The following is a 20,990-nucleotide window of genomic DNA, read 5'->3' on the forward strand; positions in this document are numbered from 1 at the left end:
AATCAAAGAACTTCACATTGATATAATATTGTCCACTTATGCTCTGATGGCTTTACTTTTAGTTTCCCCAAAAAGCCTCATACCAATGGAGATAATGTCCCATACCTAAGTACCCATAATCTTCCTCTTAATTAGTCAAACCCATAATCTGTAGCATGTGTCTATTCCTGCCCTGCATTTCCCCCGTGTGATAACGCCGACAGTTAGGACAAAGGGTCATGTTCTGTACCAGGGCTCTTCTTCGTTTATCAGTGTGGCCACGGGGTGGTCTACTAGTTTTGGGGTGGCTACGGTCTGTCCCCTTTCCCTAGGCTGCAGTGTGGGATGATTGTGTTGTTCCCAACTGTAGCTTGTCGGTGCGGGGCGCGTCGAGCAGGGTCACCACTTGAAGGGCTTTTGCATAGTCGAAGGATGACTGGGCTGACACATTTCCCTTCAGTTCCTCCCTCAGGCCAGCAATAAATCGTTCGGCCTTTAACTCATAAGAACTAATATAGGCTGGAGAAAACCTTGCCAGCCTATTGAACTCTAGTCACATTCCTCCATTGGCCTGTTTTCCTGTTTCAGTTGGAGGAATGATGCCTTCATTTTCACTCTGGCAGTGATTGGGTAATATTTGCGGAGTTAAACATATTTAAACTAGCGCTAGGTAATAAACTCTCCTTGTGGTATAATGGTCTTCTGAGCACCCATCTACCAGAAGTGCGCCTCTCCTTTCAGCATATACGTCCCATAATGGACTTGATACTTTAGCGGGCAATTCATAAAATGGAAGGCCGTTTATATGGCCTCTAGCCAGTTCTCAACGGCAATGGGATCCACCAGCCGTTTCTATGGCCTCTAGCCAGTTCTCAACGGCAATGGGATCCACCTTGCCTTCGTCAAAAGAAGGCGGTTTATGCTTCTGGAAATCTCTTAGGTAACGGAGGCGGTTTATGCCTCTGGAAATCTCTTAGGTAGCGGGACTCCAGAGTCATAGTCCCTGAATCTTTGGCCCCTTGCCCTGCTGACTCATTAGCCATCATAGTTTGTATCATTTGGTTCGTCAGAGCCTGATTTTCTATCGAGGTCATCATGAACGTCTGAAACATCTCTGTTGTGGGCATGACTAACGGCTGGTTTAGTGGGATTGTTGTACAAGTGGTTGGAACCGATGGGACCTCCTCGGAGAAGGGAGCAATAGGGGGTGTATCGAGCAGCCTTCGGGCCTTAGCCTTCCTTCGGCGTCTTTTTGTTCTTGATGGCTGTGGTACGATCCCCTCGCTAGTTTGGGGTGTATCCCCAACCTTCTCTTGAAATTCAGGTTTTTCTACTTCAGGTGTTGGAACCAAGGTGTCCTGAACTTCCTCTCCCCTTTCTTGGTCTGGGCCCAACATATGGTTCGAGTCTCTTTGGTGCCATTATCTACCACAACAGAAAAAGGACTATGGTTACAATTCATTCGTAGCACATCTCCTAGGTAATGTGCGATTATAATATCATAGTAGGCCATGACATACTTTATAAATACCAGCTTGACTTTTGTCTATACATTTCCATCACGTGAGTAGGTTTGGTCTTGAGCGGCATGTGTTTGACGAGCGAGGTCACAGAGGATACGACTCTCTATCCTAAATGTCTACAGGACCTATAACCTGACTGCTCTGATACCAAATTTGTCACGACCCAATATTTTACTATGAATCGTGACTAATGACAAAACACGAATGCACAAAGTGATTTAAATATGAAATAGAGAAAATCCTTTAATTCCAATAAAGTTTTTGAATGACAAACAAACATAACATTTAACCGTTTGGAAATAAATTTTGAAATAATGCAAATACAAAATAAAGAATGGACTGACTTCCCGGGACAACCCATTCCTCTGTGACAATCTCCGTCTCCATCACGCTTGTCCTTGACCGACGCCTCGTGCTCGTGAAAGACAAACAGAACACTTAACCGTTTGGAAATAAATTTCGAAAGAATGCAAATACAAAATAAAGACTAGACTGACGCCCTGGGACAACCCATTCCTCTTTGACAATCCCCGTCTCCATCACGCTCGCCCTTGACCAATGCCTCGCGCTCATGAAAAAGGAAAACATAGCAAGGATGAGTATAAAAATTATACTTAGTAAGCCACCTACTTGTAGGCTCTCTTCGCATCATGAAAAAGGAAAACATAGCAAGGATGAGTATAATCCTAACTTAACAAGTTCCCACGGTCTCCTAATACGGTTCTTCGCATCCTGACTTAACAGGTTCCCACAGTCTCCTAATACGGTTCTAGGTCATCTCGTTCTAATCTTAGTCCCTTGGAGCTTGCCCCTTGGGTTTCACCGGTTCATCGTCCTTTCATTAGACATCTAGAGGTTCCTTACGCCAAGCTGATATGGTTGGTATCTCTCTATGAGACACTACCTCTACATGACAATCTAGGACTACATGGTATCTAGTCTAGGGGTGTGCTGAATACCCCTAAACTCATATAGTCCCCCTATGGGGGGCGCGACCCAACCCGTTCCCATGCAGCTAATGGGCTGTACGACGTGGGGACACATTTCCCGTGTGAAATGGCTGAGAGCAATAAGGACTGGTCAGGAACCATTGGTTCTCCCACAAAGCTATATGTAACGACCTAGATCCCACCGCTAGTAGATATTGTCCTCTTTGGGCTTTCCCTTTCGGGCTTCCCCTCAAGGCTTTAAAACGCGTCTGCTAGGGGAAGGTTTCCACACTCTTATAAATGGTGGTTTGTTCTCCTCCCCAACCAATGTGGGACATCACAATTCACCCCCCTTCGGGGCCCAGCATCCTCACTGGCACTCTTTCCTTCCTTCAATCGATGTGGAACCGCCCCCAAATCCACTCCCCTTTGGGGACCAGCGTCCTTACTAGCACACCACCTCGTGTCTACCCCCCTTCGGGGAACAGCGAGAAGGCTGACACATCGTCTGGTGTCTGGATTTGATACCATTTGTAACGACCCAGATCCACCACTAGCAGATATTGTCCTCTTTGGACTTTCCCTTTCGGGCTTCCCCTCAAGGCTTTAAAACGTGTCTGCTAGGGGAAGGTTTCCACACCCTTATAAATGGTAGTTTGTTCTCCTTCCCAACCAATGTGGGACATCACAATCCACCCCCTTCGGGGCCCAATGTCCTTGCTGGCACTCTTTCCTTCCTTCAATCGATGTGGGACCGCCCACAAATCCACTCCCCTTTGGGGACCAGCGTCCTTACTTGCACACCGCCTCGTGTCTACCCCCCTTCGGGGAACAGCGAGAAGGCTGACACATTGTCCGGTGTCTGGATCTGATACCATTTGTAACGACCCAGATCCACCGCTAGCAGATATTGTCCTCTTTGGACTTTCCCTTTCGGACTTCCCCTCAAGGCTTTAAAACGCGTCTGCTAGGGGAAGGTTTCCACACCCTTATAAATGGTGGTTTGTTCTCCTCCCCAACCAATGTGGAACATCACACTATAGATACCGTTCTCACACTAGCAATCTATGAACACTCCTGAGGTTCCTTGTTGCCATGGTAATCCGTTAAGTTCCTAGGGGAAGGTTAAGTCTGGCAAGAGCGACTTATCGCTTCTAACAGCAATTCCCTAAGCTTATCATAGAAATGGACTCTAGAAAATAACAGAGTGTGCATTCAACCGTCTCCTAATATCGTAATATATAATTCATACAAACTAGGCCCACCGGCTCAATATGGCGATGACCTCTATCAAGCACCCAGAACACGAAGTTCGCGCTCGATGGGACGAACTCATCCATCAAGCACCCGGAACGCAGAATACACAATTTCAACATAAATTAAACGCATACATACGTACGGCGGAAGCTTAAAGCATACAAGCAACACTCAAGATAATTCACCTAATACACTCATAACAATCAATCTGACTAATCACATTCATGGAGAGCTAATCTAAGGCAAAGGTACTAGCATGCATGCAATCCAAGCAAATCCTACAAGTATTTCTTCCTAAATACCGGGTGGTGACTTACCTGGTTGACGCATGCCTTTTCGCTAGCGTTTCTATGCCCATGAGGTGTCCAAAAATATTAATTTACTTCAATTGGGTTCCTATTCACATAAAAACAGTATTAGAACGGGAATCAGGACAACAATCGGGCAAACAGAGGGCAAACGGGCCAAAACGGCCGTTTCATGCACGAGAAAGTGCGCCAGTTGCAGGACGCACGCGTGGTAGCTTTCCGTGCAGTCGTGGGTCGGTCGGTCTGGTTCGGTTCGGGTTCAGCTCGGCTTTGTAGGCGACACGTGTCGTTGTCTCATTGGAGCTGCGTTGCTCCAGCCGACAGTCGACGCGTGTCCAGCGCTTGTCGCGCCGCCCTCCATCGCTCGCTGGCCGACTCTTTTTTTTTTCATCTTTGTCCTCTGCAATCCGTAACACAGAGTCCCATTTTCGATTTTCATATCTTTTGATTCTTAGATTGGATCGATATGATTTCTTAAGGTTCTAAATCGTGTTACGGGCTACGTCTTGGTATTTTTTTTTTGTAATTTTTTGCTTAAATATCAGACTAGTTAAGAGCGTCGGAAGTTCACTTACCGTTCTCGGACGATTCTCGGATCTCTGCTTTCGGGTTGAGATTTTGGCCAAACTTCTTGGCAGATCAGGTGTAGAATTGTTCCTAGGTGAATAATTAACATTTTAGAACTCGGTTCACATAGAAAAAGCTCAGATCTAAAAATGTCGTTCAGAACCTTACCTCACGAATCGTTCTTGGATCTTGACGTAGCATCGGCCTCACTAGCCTATCGGTCCTTGTACAAGTCTCATCTGACGGTGGATTTCGACAGTGGTCCAATGAACTTCGCGGCGACTCTTTTCTGTTTCCTCCCAGTTTTCTCTCTAACTTTCTCTTTCTCTTGCAGGAGGATTGATGGGGTTTACTTGAACCCCTGTTATGGCTGGAGGGGCAAAATGACATTTTTGCCCCATTGTTGACTCAGCCCTTTTTTATTTATTTATTTATTTATTTATTTATTATTATTATTATTATTATTATTATTTTGTGTTACAATTTTCAACAGTCTCCAGGACTTCTACATATTGAAAAGATAGAAGGAATTAAAAGCACGAACGTTTGAAAAATGTGAAAGAAGATTGACCAAAAGTAAAACTATGAATCGTTTATCCTACGTATTAGAATTACCAAGGGAATCGTCTTCGAGCAGGAATCACCCACCAGTTATAGAAATCGACTTGATAATACTTACTTTTACATTTAGTTGGTTTAATAAGTCCACTAAGTTAGAAATTCATGCAGTCGTGATTAGTACTTCAATGAAGTCTTCTAAATTAGCTATCACGTTAAGCGCCACCCTACATTGTTATCATTTTTAAAGTCGATAAGAACATTATCCCATTTAAGCTTGGGGGAGGGAGATAAAGCATTCCTTATAAGAGTGTGAAAATCTCCTTCTAGCAGATATATTTTAAAACCTTGAGGGGAAGCCCGGAAACAAAAGTCCAAAGAGAACCATATCTGTTAGCAGTGAGCTTGAGCTATTACAAATGGTATTAGAGTTAAACATTGGGCGGTGCGACAACGAGGACGCTGATCCTTGAAGGTGGTGGATACCGGGCGGTGTGCCAGCGAGAACGCTGAACTCCGAAGGGGTGAATTATGAGATCTCATATCTATTAGAGAGAGAAATGAGTGCCAACGAGAACATTGAGACTTAAAGAGGAGGTGGATTGTGAGATCCCACATCGATTAGAGAGAGAAACAAGTGTCATTGAGGATGCTGGGCTCGGAAGAAGGTCGGATTGTGAGATCTCATATCAGTTAGAGAGGTGAACTAAGCATTCCTTAAGGGTGTGGAAACCTCTCCCTAGCAGACACGTTTTAAAACCTTGAGAGGAAGCCTAGAATGGAAAGCTCAAAGAGGACAATTTCTACTACCGATGTGCTTGGGTTCTTACACCTAAACATGAAATGGAAAACACAGAGAGGAGAATACCTGCTAAGTACATGAGGTTTTCGGGCTAGAGTTTGAATCTCTTAGGTAATTGTTTAAAATTTTTTCTTTATTTCTTGTTTAATATTTACATTAAATATTCATTTAGAGCATAAATTATTTGAATTCCAGGTTAACGAGAGATTTATATTTATTTTATTTGTTAACGAGAACGTTGGACTTTTAAATTTTTGTATAGCTTAGATTTTTGTTGCAAAAAATATGTGTCGTTTTGGCTGAGTGGTTAAGGCGTGTGCCTGTTAAGTACATGGGGTTTCCCTGCGAGAGTTTGAATCTCTTAGGCAACAATTTAATTTTTGTTTCCTTCAAATCTCGTAGATTTGTATTTATTTTATTTGTTAATGAGAACGTTTGACTTTCAAATTTTTGTATAGCTTAGACTTCTATTGTACAAAATATATGTAGCTTTGGCCGAGTGGGAGTTTCCCCCTGAGAGTTCGAATTTCTCAGGCGACATATATGCCGCTTTGGCCGAGCAATTAAGGCGTATGCCTGCTAAGTACATAGGATTTGCTTCCTAAAGGAGGTAAAGTTTGAATCGGTCAGGCACGAGGGCTAATTTAGGGCATCTTGAGTAAGATGTGTTTTCAATTCTCCTTCCTGCAATTCCTTGGATAAAGTGGCTTGGTTTGAAGACCTTGAAGACCTTGAAGACTTTGAAGACCGTGTTTTCCAGTATGCTTTCTTAAATTCGGTAAGCTCATGTATCCAATGTAGATTTTATTGACATAGCTAAGTTAAGATAAGATCACGGGTTTAGAAGTGAGGAATACTATCTCTATTGGTACGAGGTCTTTTGGGGAAGCCCAAAGTAAAGCCACGAGAGCTTAGACTTGGAGAAGCCCAAAGTAAAGCCATGAGAGTTTAGACTCAAAGCGGACAATATTATACCATTGTGGAGAGCCTTGAAGGTGTAGTCAAAAGTGACTAAAGTGTCGAACAAATAGTGTACTTTGTTCGAGGGCTCCAGAGAAAGGAGTCGAGCCTTGATTAAGGGGGAGGCTATTCGAGAGCTTATGATCAAAGTGGACAATATCATACCATTGAGGAGAGTCGTAATTCCTAACAAGATGGTTGTATGTATGACTAGCCAGAGATTTTAGGTTTTCAAGTTACAAAGTAAGTTAGTACCTGATCTCTCCTTCTCTGGCTTTTATTAGAGATAAGTGTTGAACACTATGGCCTTGAGGTTGATCAGTCTGCTATTACCCTCTTTATATGCCTCATTCCAGACATCATGGATGCATGCGTCAAACTTTGGGTGTGTAAATTACAAACTAATTCTTTTAACGTTGGACCTAATGGACCTAATTGACATTCATAAGTTATATCTATAAACTTTCAAGAATTTATGAGACAAAATTAAAAATTCAAGAACGTATTAGACACAATTTTATAATATTTTAGGCGACACAATTTTATAATATTTGGTGCCTAAAATAAGCCATGTATAGTCTAGCTAAGCCATATTTGAATTTTCATTACCTATTCAAACAATTTCCATCCATTTTCATAATTTCTTAAAGTTTTCATGAAATTTCTAATCACATCTCAATCAATATTTTCATAAAATCTAAAACTTGACTTTTCTAAAGACAGTTCAAACTTTGCTCAAGTTATAAGACAGAAATAAGAAGATGATACAGCCCCTCCTCCTCCCTTACCATCTACCACCATCCACACTGCACAATTTGAATACAAGATTTCCACTGGTTTCTACCAAAAGACTCGAAAATCAGTACTAAAAATGAAACGCCGATCCGATATCGGCTGAGAATTGGAAAGGCAATTCCATTCTTGAGTGACAAGTCCTAAAGAAATTTGAAGGTTGCAGGATGATTAAGGTTTTAACATTTCCAGTGAATTTAACATAGAGCAAGTAAAATGGTATACATACACGTCAAATCTCCTCTTTAATGGTTAAGTCGCCAACAGGAATGCAGTAAAATAGGAAACTCAAAACTTAGAAGGTTCAAAGGTTTCATCATCATAACTTTTTTTGTTTTTTGTTTTTTTTTTTTTTTTTTTTCCTTTCTATATGTCTGAAAAGAAATTAAAAATCTGATAGGATAAATACACAAAGATAAGCACACCAACAAATTACCTTCTATTTGCATCTGCCTCTTCTTTTTCCAGTTTCTTCTTCATATGTCTCTCTTTTTCCTTATTGGCCTTCACATTTTCAATGTGTTCAGTTCTTTTTTTTTTTCTTTTTTTTTTCTGTAACTTAATATCAGTCTGTTGTCATCGGCTGCATAATGCAACACCTGAAACGAGCTTTACGGACAGTTGTCATGATCTCAGTCTGTGCATTCTCTAGCATTCGAACGACCTCGGAAAATGATGGCCTAACATCAGGGTTGGCATCCCAGCACCGGGTCATGATGTCGCTCAAAACAGGCAAGCAATCATTGGGAATGATAGGACGAACTCCCTTGTTAACAACTGCAAAAGCAGCCTGAACGGCTGTCATGTTCTGGAATGGAAGCATTCCAGTAATGAGCTCCCACAGAACGATACCAAAGCTATACAAGTCCACCTTTTGGGTGTAAGGCCTGTGTTGGATCATCTCCCTGTAGAATCATACAATGAAGAGAAAAAAAAGGCCTCATATAACTTAAATTGGTAAACTAGTTTCAAATATAACAAAAGCTAACATAACCAGTAATGAATGACAAAATGTAAATAGAAGAAAACGAAGTCCCCAGCAGCATAAGAATACGTTTGACTTAAGGAGTCTTTTTGTCTTCTCCTTTGCAAATGATCAGACAAATTTCTCCTTCAGTAGCAAGTCATATAAATATACTTTCGAGAAAAAATTAATCAGCTACCACAGCCACTAATTTCATGATATTAACAATTTCAGACAAAATAACTTTCCAGACAGCCATACACAAACCATTATTGAAAATTTCAAGCAGCACGGTTGGAAGTCAATACATGAAATTATTTGAACATCTAAGTATATTAAAAGTGCATTTTCTTCCCCCATACAGTTAGAGATTTCAAATGAGCCTCACAGTGTATTTTGGTATAATTGCAAAGATGAGCCTTCTAGACAACAAAAGAAACACGGGCTAAAATTTCCTACCAGGCTCAACTTTCTTTCAAGTTTATCAGAAGAATCAACCCTTAACTTCTCAAATTTATGCGTTTAATTTTCCAGATCACCGACAGAAACAATGTGCAAAAACAATATCAAAGCTTGAGTTCATTATTCCGAACTTAATTGACTTGGCTCGGCATGTTCAAAGAAAGTATCCTATTCATCTTTATATGATTGGGACCAACCTAGGTGCATCATAACTAATATCACTTGGCAGCTACTCGCATACAATATTTAGTTGACAAAGAAACTCATAGGATTTTTAAATTCTAAATTGGAGGGCTACCATGAGTTGGACTCATTCTGAAAGCCCTTACACTTTTTCACTGGCCCTAATGATTCTAGACTAAGCAAAGGTGGTTTGAGTAACTTAATATTTTTAAAAAGCAAAGAATAAATCATAAGATAAATAATAAGGAAACCATATGAATAAGATACTATTATGTCAGAAACCCACCACCCAAGATTGGTCAAGCAGTTACCAACTAGAGTCTTGTTATAAGAGAACGTTGCATTGAAGGAAAACAAAATACAGGCTCATGTGACTTGTGAGGCTTGGGTCTCACTCAAAACCAAAGGCGAATACCAAAGGCAGAAATTTAAGAACAAGAGAAAAGGAAAATACTCTAAGAAGGCTGAGAGAAACATAGGAGGGAAGGAAAAAAGATCATCTGAATTAGGAAACAAAAATACTTCCAATTCATTATATGAAAGAGAGCCCAAGCCAAAGGATTACAGAAAGGAGTTACAGAGCCAAAGCACACATTGAGAACAGTGTAGGTTGTTAAGAGCTAGATAAGAAGACTGGACTAAACCTCTGGATGAATGGCTAGAACAAATGGTTTGATCCACAAATCAGATAGTTCTCGTCCATTAGTCTTGTCCAGCCCAAGAGGAACTAGTCTTCCCGGCTCTCCTTTGTATTCTTTCTTACCCTTGGAGGTCTTAATACCGACTGTAAAGTTCGAATAAAAAATTGATCCCTTGCTATCTCAATCCCATAGTCCTCACTCTCTGTGAAAAGATTTCAGAAAAATGCCAACCATTGTTTTCAGGTTTGTGCTCCTTTGTCCTGGCCCTCTGGTGCCAGCTGCTGGATATCTTCATCCTACAGTGGCCAATTTCTGGACACCATGAAGAGTTGGTGCTTCAGGGCTCAATTAGAGGTTAAAAGACACCAAGAGGATATCGTGGTTGAATGCTTTCTGTGCCTTAATTTGGAGTGCAACAGAAGAGTTTTTCAAGAAGAGAAGACTGTAGGATCAACTAGAGGATGATTTTTTTTTTTTTTTTTTTAGCTATGAAACAATTCATTGTTGATATGAAGCGCTACAGAAAAGGAATAGATCTCATTCAAATGAAGTTAAAACATGAGAATTTAAACAATAGTTGCTAAAAGAAGGAACATGTTTAGAGCACATCCTAAGTATATATTATATATCACAAGAGAAATCGATAAAAGTGGAATTGAACATGCAATAAGAAGTCTTTAATTCCTTCACTTGCACTAACAAGATTTCTTACGGAAGATTCTTTATTTATTTATTTATTTATATATATATATATATATATATATATATATATATATATATATTTGATCTTGTCATAATGATCCAAATGGGAAGATGTGGTAAGAAATATCTGATAAAGGAACACACTATCATTAGAATATTTCCCACACTCGCATAGCAATGGTGTTTTATCCTGTGCGTTGAATTTTATCACTAGCATATTGCCTTGATACTAGCTTATACCTAGTCTATCCAACCAGATCATTACCAGAGAGGGCATAGAAAAATTCCATTTAAGCTAGAAACTATCAGTGAACAAAATAATACTTCAGATTTTTAACGTGCATCTTACCGTCGGTGTTTAACACTTCAAGGAAATCTATTGAACAATAGGATCTTGTTTAGTATGCCTATACCAAATCTTGCATAAAACCAAATCTTGCATAAAGAGAGATTCGGTTCCTGGCTCGGAGTGCTAAGAAATAGAATTACAAAAGCTCTTGGGCTGGTATTTACGCTTAATAAATTTTCCTCGCTTAGCCAGCTAATGAAAGAACTAAAAGCATTAGGCTTCCCACCCAAAACTTTGCATACAAGAACTTAAGGGGCTATTGGCTAATTCATAAACCTATCGAAAATAACTGAAATAGTATCCTCATGGATACTCCAAGAAGATGATTTCCTTAAACTGATAGATGAAATTGAATCGTTGCTAAAAAAAAAAAAAAGGATGAGTAGACTAACCACCAAATTCAATATCCACAAAGGAAAAAAAAAAAAAAAAACCTTCTGCTGTCTGCCTCAGCCTAACTTCATCTAAAGCGTCCCAATGAGAACATATAGCAGCAAAAACATAAAGATTGTTCTTCAAACTGACGGCCATCAATTTTTCATACTAAGCTATTCATCAAAGCAGCCAAAAGAATTCCTAGACCAACTTCTGAAAGCTTTTCTTTGAGCAACGCTTGGTCCAAAAAACATGCCATCCATAGCTTTATATAAACGCAGTTTCTTTTTATCTGTGATTTCATTAGTCAATCACGCTAACGTCAAGATAACAACTAAAACATTAATAATGTATAATGTAATATTGATAGAGTATCATTTTTATGTGAATAAGAAAACATAGTGTTGCAATCATTCTTATGAAAGGTCACCATGATTTTTTATTGTTTTAATTTTACTAAAAGAAAAAGGTAGAAATGCACACAAGAGGACAAGGAGTTGAGGCATCTCCTTCCAAACACTCAAAAAAGAGAGTTCTATGAAAGGGCCCTAATCCAATGCAAAGATACTCAAAGAGGGCGTTGAAAAACCTTGGCCATGATTTTATAAAGCTTGTTTACTAGATAGGACAAGATCCTAATTCTTCACTAAGGGAGATGTAAGTTCTGTATGTAAATTTGAAGGTTTTTCAGGTTACGGGAAATATGATTAGAAAAAACTTTTAACTTTCAAGATACTTTTTTAAAAAATTGATCAACAGAAATGAAAGAGAAAGGAATAAACCAACTAGGCTATATAAAAGACAATGGTCAAAGTAACAAAAGAACCTCAAAACGTTATAGAAAAAAAAAAAATTGGCCATAGACGGTATAGAGATGCATTGAAATGTATATGTATCGAACTCCCACCTGCCAAAGAAATTGCACCTTTGTCTCAAAAGGGTTAGAATGACTTCTTCCAACACTGCCCAAAAACCTTCTCATTTTTTAATCTTTCTTCNTGGTGATAAGAACACTGCCCAAAAACTTTCACCAGGGAGCCAAAGCCACACAGAACCCTAAAAGTTTCTCCAAAAATCTTGAACAAAAGGATACCTCCATAGAATGCAGTCCAGATCTTCGAACACTAGTTTGAAAAAAACATGCCATTGAGGTCAAAGCACAAAAGAAGAGGATTTCTAGACCATATTAGTTCTCACGAGGGCAACCAACCATAAGAAAACTTTTACCTTCTTTTTCACTTTCTAGAACTTTGAGAAGAAAGGGGGTGAGAATGATGATTAGTAAAAGAGACCAGGTTAGAAAAAGGAAACAGTGTCCCAGAAAACACGCTGAAGGAATCAAGAGTCTAAGTTCTCTTATCTCTAGATCCTAAAGAACCAAAAACCTAAGGTAAGATGAACAATCGTCTTAAAGAAAATCAAATCAGTGGCCTCTTAGACCAAATTAGGATCTCATAAAATGTATTTGAATAGCAGAAAGGCCCCTGTATGGGGAGAAAATCCCAAGGTGGTGGCTGTCTATCTACCAAGCATATTATAAGATGAAGATTCAAAAAGCCCGTTTGATAAGTTTCCTGATTCTAGTTTCAAGTATTTTAGGGAAAAAAAAGTGTTTGGTAAATGTTTATGTTTTTTATTTCTAATTTTTCAGAAACGTTTCCGAAATTATGCAGAAATTTTGGACAACAGCAAAATCATGTTTCTTGTGTAGTTTTCACCTTGACCAATTGGATCCAAAGGAAGATCCGAGATTTAAAATAATAATTATTATTTTTTTAAAAAAATTAATCCACCAGTCAATAGATTATGGAATTCGTCAACAAGACAACCTCTTTCAAGAGAGTGACAACGCAGGAAATGTTTTATACAACCTTGTCTTTCAAATTCTAAGTGTGACGCCTCAAGTAGATAGTTGCCCTCAAGAGGATTGGTAAAAGGCTAGGAAAACAAGGAAAGAGAGAATTAACCTATACAATGCGATACTTTTTTCATTTCCCATATCTTATTGTTAAGGTGCATCAAGGCACACACCCATGACGGAGGTGACTTGCAACTTACCTTCTTTGCCACATTAGCCATCATGGCATTGACCTTCAATGAGGCATGCATGGCTTTTCACAGCTCACATCAAGTGACATCTTTCTTGAAATGCACAGCACTTTTCGAACACACATCCCACCACAAGAAAATATGTGGGATAAAGGATTTACAGATGATATGTTTTGAAGATTTCAATTTTTTTTTACAGTGTACTACATTAATGGTGGATATTTTACCAAGAGTCCTCTGAAATAAAATGTGACTAAGACCCTAAATCTGTATTATAAACAACAATTTAAACCATCATACTTGTAATCTTGATCTTTCACCTCCATAAACAACTCATGTAAAGGAATATCATACAACCCCATTCATATGGAATTGGCACATATGTTCAAAAAGGCCCATACCCCTCCTGATCAGTGATGTTTAAGAGGCAGCTAGAGGCAATACAAAAACCAAAGAACTAACATTTTCTGATGTAATCATTCTATTAGCCAACCTCACTCCACACCCCACAAACAAAAAAAGTGCAAGAAATAACCTGAAAATTTAAAATCAAAGGCATCATAATGACCAGTAATGAACAGAAGAAAAATGTTATAAGCGAAAATAGTTAAGGATGCAGAAGATCAAATCCTAGTTTAGCAGAAATCAAATATTGCTGATAAACCATATTTGCATCTTGCGTTCGTATATTCAGTTAAAGAACATAATTCTGAACATATTCCCTTATACTTTCTTTTCCTAAAAAAAAAAAAAGGAAAAAACATGTCAACATTTCTGACAAAAAAGACAACATTTTCTCCAACCAAAAGAGAGAGAAAAAGAAGAGACAAAGAACTGGCTTAACAATCCTGATCTAATCACTAATTCTACTTTTAAAGAATGGTGACTGGAAAAGCCACGAGACCCATATGGGCCACAGTCAAACACACATGTGCAGAAATATGTATTTATAGATACGTGTACAGTTATATGTATATGCATGATGCATGTGTGTATGCGTCAAAGCTATAAATTTACATTGTGAAAATGCAACAGAGTTATGCTGCCTTAGAGGAGGCACACGATCTTTGACACATTATCTAGTAAGATAATATTGTTGCACCAGCAGAAGTACAAATGCAATCAGAATCACAATTAGGAAAAATAAATGAGAAACAAACGTCAGCACATTAAACAAACCAGTGATAAAAAGCACATAAGCTTGAAAAATGCCTGGGAATCTGGTACAGAAGGACGCTGAAACTAGTGCTAGAAAATCAAATTTTAGAGTTTGAGAAAGGAGATCAAACAAATTATGAACACGCATGAGAAGTTTTGGATATTATACCTAAAACATGGAATATATTCTCCTTTCTATTCCATCACAACACCAACAACAATAATAATAAATAAACAATTAAATAATTTTACTTCTTTTCCTTTTATAGTTCTAAAATAGCAACCATAGACTTATACATGAAAGGCCCTTGAAGTTTTATAGGACCTGGAATACTTTCCAGAGGCATTGATTTCTTGGCCAATCTTCTTTTTTCTTAGTCATATGAAGCTACTCAGTCCCATTTCAAAAATAATTTTTAAAAAAATGCCACAAACACGTATGCAGAAAATATTTGGAAAAGATGTAGATTATAACAGCAAACATCCAAGTTCCATAATACTTACGGAGCCATCCAGCGGTAGGTTCCAGTCTCAGGTGTCATGCCCTCTGTCTGCACCTCAATCCGAGCCACTCCAAAGTCAGCAACTTTGATAGACTTGTCTGCAAAAATCAAAAGGTTATCTGATTTCAAGTCCCTGTGAATCAACCCAAGGCCATGAACATATTCCATCCCCCTGGCAACATCCAAAGCTTGTTTGACAGCTAATTTCAATGGGACAGAGCGACTTTGTCGCTTCATCAAGAACTGCCTAACTGAACCACCCTTTGCATATTCAGTAACAATGCACCAAACCATTGGCTTATGGCATGATCCAATAAACCGGACAATATTTGGGTGCTTCAGAGTAGCAAGCATCATCACCTCCTGCTGATATTGCTGTTCCATTAACTGAGCCTTCTCTACGTCATTCTCTGGCCTCTCCAAGATCTTGATAGCGACATCTTCGCCATCATAAGTACCTCTGTAGAGTTTTCCAAAGGCACCTTGAGCAAAAGCCTCCCCCATATTAAGTTTCCTTAAATCAAGAGTCCACTTCTCAAAATTTTCAAGACCCTGGGTGGGTGTATTACTATCAAATAAAGCTCGGGCTAGTGCATCATCACTCAGGTGATGTCTAACTCTTCCACGATGGTTAACACTATGTTGAAAAGTATGGTTATCATTTGCACGCCGCCGCAACCCTTGGTGATTTAAGATCCGAGTATGAGACTCATTCGATCCAACACTGCTGTTATCTAAAGACATGGCAACTGAGCCTCCATCATTGCTCGTTTGCAAGCTTGCAAAGCTGTCAATAGACATATTGGTTCCCTCACCAAGTTTATGGTAAAACCCTTGTGATAGATCATATGCATGCTCGTTTAAATCGATCATTCCAGGGAATTTTTGACCACCCTCCAACATTTTTCCACTAAAGAGAACCCTTTGATTCCCTTTATATCTTTAGCATCACCGATGCTAGGTCCACAGACGGCTAATAGAATCTGTACCAAACAACCAAATGGAAAAGAAAGAGCATTCTTGAGTAAAAACAAATATTTGTTTGTATTACAGACTTACCAAACAAAACAACAACTAACATGTAGCGTACTAAACAGTTCTAAAAACAAACAAACAAACAACAAACAACTCTAGTACAGACCTCCATGAAACTTAAGCAAACAGGGCAAAGAAAAAACATGGAACAAAACCAAAAACAAAAGCCCTTTTAGCATAATAACCCTCCCAACTTCAAAAATCTCAACCAAAAACATCCGTGTAGATTTCTAACCATTTCGAAAATTAATAGATTCACAACACTAGCTAAACAATCCAAGCCAACTAAGTCAAAACCCCAAAAAAAAAAATAATAATAACAAACTAATTCGAAGACTTCGGTAACAACAACCCAGTAGAAAACTTGAAGTTTACCACAAACTAAAACTCAACATCATGTATCAAACATCAGCACAATTTAGCAAAACAGAAACATCCCACAATCGAAGAGTAGGAGACCCCAATTCATGAAGTTTAAAGTCAAAAAGATACCTGGATCAGGAGGTCAAAGCGTGGCGATTCCGATGTGCCAAGTCCTCAACACCAATTGAAGAAGCTAAGAACAGATCGAATCGAAAAAAAACAGCGGAAAAGGAGAAAAATCCCCGAAGTCGAGTATGAAAACGAAGAAGAAAGTGAGCGGAGGAAATTGGCTATGAACTATAGAGAGAGAGAGAGAGAGAGAGAGAGAGAGAGAGAGAGAGAGAGAGCTCCACAAGTCTTCTTGCTTGTTTTTCCATTTTATTTCCCTTTTTTTCTTCATTTTAATTTTTAATTTTATTACAAAGACTGGTGAGTAATCATTCCCTGTATACACTCCCACTCTATTTCCGTATTTCGTCTTCTCCTTACGGTTTAGTCGTTGAAATTACGGCACCATCATCCATTTAAAGAGCGCCACGTGGATTTTCGCATGGTTCCACCCTACTCTACTCTCACTAGGCGCGTGTGTACATGAATTTTTCTTAACCTTTACCTTTCCTAAATATTGATCTTGCACAAAAAATTCCAATGCTTTTTATTTTTTTTTAAATGATAAAAAAATGAAGTTTCAATTTAATTATAAAAAAAAAAAAAAAAAAAAAAAANCACACTCTATTTCCGTATTTCGTCTTCTCCTTACGGTTTAGTCGTTGAAATTACGGCACCATGATCCATTTAAAGAGCGCCACGTGGATTTTCGCATGGTTCCACNTAGCTACGGTCTCGTTAAAATTTGACGAGTGGAATCCTCTGTCATAACTTCGAAAAAGAACATCTACGTATTTACTCGAGAAAGCAAATCGGATAAGATTCGTTTGTCTTATTTATGTTGCTGGCCAAAACAGTTCATAACCGTGGGATTGTAAATTGTCTGTTTGTCCTCGATCTTTAATTACGAAGATTTATATTTCATCTTGAACGTATGGTAAAAGTGAATCTAAACCCAGATTTGTAATTTAAGTAAATAAGGACATCTTTTAAGTTATAAGTTCGTGACCCAGCAAATTGGACAAGTGTTCAATATGTTCATTGAATTCACGAACGGATAAATATATATTCTTTTTTAAATTTTAACTACTTAGATTTTATTAAATTGATTAAATATTCTATATTTAATTTAAATAAAATTCACCCATTAAACAAGAATAGAGTGAATATTTCAAAACTTACTCATTTGAAGTTTGAACAAGAAACAAAATTTTAGTCCTACATTTAAAAATTAAAAATAAATAAATAAAGTATTAAAGTTAATTAATTTTATTTTGAAGTACAAATAATAGTGTGGTGATTATAATTGTGGAAAATAAAAACTTAATTAAATATTCTTAGCCTAACGGATTTATAGGCTCTTATTGCATCATAACCTAACTGATGATCACGGGCTTTACTCTAGGCTCTAAGCGTATTGCTCTTGTTGTGCACAGTCTTTGGTAGCTAGTTTAGCCTGCGCAACGTTAACTGGTATCCAAAGACGAGGCGCTACCTCCATAGCTTGCTCGTCATTCATGAGAAGTTAGCTGGCGAACTCATCCAATAGGCCATGAAGTCGCCTAAGGTTGAAGGGTGCTGCTCCTTGGTACGTGCCAACTCCACTGGTTATCCCACATGATCAACGCCCTACCATAGAATGGATCTATCATTTAGGGTAATCCATCAAACCACTAAGTCACACATTTCTAACCAGCCTCATGCCTAGCTCAACGATACCATATCGAAGTGAAAAGGGAAGCAAGGTTCTTCATACACTATACTGGCTCTATCGCCCTAGGAGGCTACCTTTCTCATTTCTAAATGTCATGGATGTCTGTTAGGTTGTTAGGGGTGTCTAGGCAGTTTAAATCACATCTCTCGTTTCTACGACGTTTGGGGTTAGCTCCTTAGGCCAAATCGATCTTTGGGTGCACACAGGTCTAAACCTCTGATTGCTCACAATCCTAAGGTGCAAGGTTTGCTGGAAGCGTAATGACCTGGGATAACAGTAAACTACACTACTTGTAGCGCCCTAATCTCAACTAACTTCTCTCATGCATGCTTTGCTAGGGAGATATTCTTATCGAGCACCTAAGCATGTAATCCATGATTTAAACTTCACCTTAGTATATATTTAGGGTATGAGGAGGTCTAATGGATCCTTAGCGCGGCTAGGTGGCTTAATGCAAACTTCTGACTCCATGCTACTCTGTTTTGACTCCTCGAGTCTTTCTTAGTTTAGGAGCACTAGTGTCAAAGACCCTCTGTTCGTCGCTTACGATCCTAAGGTGCTCAGTCTACTGGAGACATCTTCACCTAGGTCATCATCTAGCTGACCTAACTCTAATGCCCTAATTTTGTGTAGATAAACACGCTAAAAGAATACACAATCAAATGCACATACTGTATCATGTATCATGCACACATAGGGATGAACCACAAATAGTAAAAAATTGAGTCAGGTAGCCGATTGAGAGTTGCGGAAGCACGCCGAGCCGAAGTCAAGCCAAAACAAGAGGGTGCGGGTTGCGATTGTGAGCTAGGTCGGGTTCACGGGTACGCAAAGCAGGCACGTGGATTAGAGCTAGGTTGCGTCAGCTAGGTTGGGTATGCAAAACGATACGCGCGTCGTCGCATTAGTGGGCCGAGGCTTGTGGGTCGCGCGCACACGAGTTGGATCAGAAGACCTTCTGGGCCTCTAGAGGCGTCTGATGGGTGCTGGATCACTCGACGCGTGTCCAAACCCGACTTGACCCGATTTTCTGGATTTTAATAGCGTTTTTTAGATTTATTTTTTCATGTATATATTGGAAGTTATTAGATAAAATAATAATTAATTAATTGATTAATTAAAAATAATTATAAAATAAAATAATAAAATAATATTTTTCAGTGTTACGTCTAATTGATTGTGGTATATAATTAAGCTCACGTCTCAAAAGTTTTAATTTTTGGTCTCTGTATTGTATTGGAGATTTGAGCCGTAACGAGTCACATCAAGAAATCAGAAGTCGTTCTCCCATGATCAAGCCCATGCAAAAATCTAATTAAGTACAATGGTACAATTTGCATAGTCAATTAACCACGCTAATTGTAACAACCCAAATCTACTTTGTTTGCCATGTGAGGATTTGACAATTCTATTGATATGACTAAGTTTAGGGTATGACTTTGATACTAAGTTAGGAATCACGGATCTCCAAATGGTATGATAGTGTCCACTTTGAGCATAAACTATCATGGCTTTGCAAGATAGTATTCATTGATTATAAACTCATGATTATTCCCTAAATTAGCAGACGTGGGACTTTCATTAAACAGTTTTGATATGAACCAAGAGACATCAATCATACAATATACTTCAATGAAGATGTGAAGAAAAGGTTGTCAAAATTATCAAAAGATGTTTCAACTCATGCTACATTGAAGAAGAATGAAGTTTGATTGTTATAAATTTTGGGTGGGTTACAATTTAGAGTAATTTAGAGTTATTGTATTTTAAGACATTTTATTTACTTTAGGTTACATTTACATAATGGCTAATTATGGCCATTAAGTATGAATGTTACAACTTTTGGAATGCCTTTAATAGTTTCATTTTGAGGCTATATAAAGCCATGTATGTTGTATTTGTAAGGTAGACTTGGAAAATATATTAAAAGAAGCATTTGTGCTTTTCTTTAGCCAATGGCTAAGTTTCTTTGCAATTCTATGTAGTTTAGATTGCATGTAGAATCATTCAAGCTCGACATGATCAATCTTGCTTGTGGAGTGATTCGAATCTCAAACAAGTGTTTGAGATATTTGATCAACAAGAGTCATTCAAGCTAGACATGATCGATCTTGCTTGTGGAGTGATTCGAATCTCAATCAAGTGTTCTTGCCTTGAGATATTCGATCAACAAGGTAATCCGAATCTTATTCCCCTTGTATTGATTCCTTATCTTATCAAGTTTCCACACTCTTATAATGAATGATTTATTTTCTCTCCAACGAATGTGAGATCTAACAATTCACCCACTTGGGGGCCAACGTTCTTGCTGACACACTATCCGATGTTTCGCTCTTATAACATTTATAATAGCCCAAGTTCACAACTAGTAGATATTATCCATTTTGGCCTGTTACACATCGGAATCAGTTTAACTATTTTTTAAATGGGTTTAGGGAGAGATTAAACCTTAAAATCATTTTTAAAAAATGGAGAAAAACATATCAAACCGATCCAATTGGACCAAACTAGTTTACTCGAACGAATCAATTGAACCTATCGAACCGGTTCGTCTTCTTCCTTGCGCCTCCATGCTTACAAGTTTCCTAGTTTCTAAATTTTTCCTCTAGCGACTCAAATTATCAAGGACAAATTTGAAGGTATTCGGCCATAGAAGAATACAAATTAAAAACTCATAGCCATTAAATATAAATATAAATTTATTTATAG

At 38.5% G+C, this 20,990-nt stretch overlaps 1 protein-coding gene across 1 annotated transcript; it reads right to left on the bottom strand.

Annotated features, from left to right (window-relative positions):
- Positions 1-7,846: 7,846 nt before the first annotated feature.
- LOC111805260 (serine/threonine-protein kinase HT1-like) lies at positions 7,847-16,804 on the bottom strand. The gene is made up of 3 exons (XM_023690243.1): positions 16,589-16,804; positions 15,063-16,044; positions 7,847-8,580 (listed from the first exon to the last, which is right to left on the bottom strand). The coding sequence occupies exons 2-3, from the start codon at positions 15,962-15,964 to the stop codon at positions 8,241-8,243; spliced, it is 1,242 nt and encodes a 413-aa protein (XP_023546011.1). The 5' UTR covers positions 15,965-16,044; positions 16,589-16,804; the 3' UTR covers positions 7,847-8,240.
- Between the last annotated feature and the right edge of the window lie 4,186 nt (positions 16,805-20,990).

Source organism: Cucurbita pepo, chromosome LG11 (assembly GCF_002806865.2).
Source record: "Cucurbita pepo subsp. pepo cultivar mu-cu-16 chromosome LG11, ASM280686v2, whole genome shotgun sequence".
Lineage (NCBI taxonomy): Eukaryota > Viridiplantae > Streptophyta > Magnoliopsida > Cucurbitales > Cucurbitaceae > Cucurbita > Cucurbita pepo.

Coding starts and splice junctions, on each gene's coding strand:
- LOC111805260 (XM_023690243.1), bottom strand. CDS start 15,964: ATGTTGGAGGGTGGTCAAAAATTCCCTGGAATGATCGATTTAAACGAG. Junction 8,581..15,062: donor ACCTACCGCTGGATGGCTCC/GTAAGTATTATG, acceptor ATGATTCTACAG/GGAGATGATCCAACACAGGC.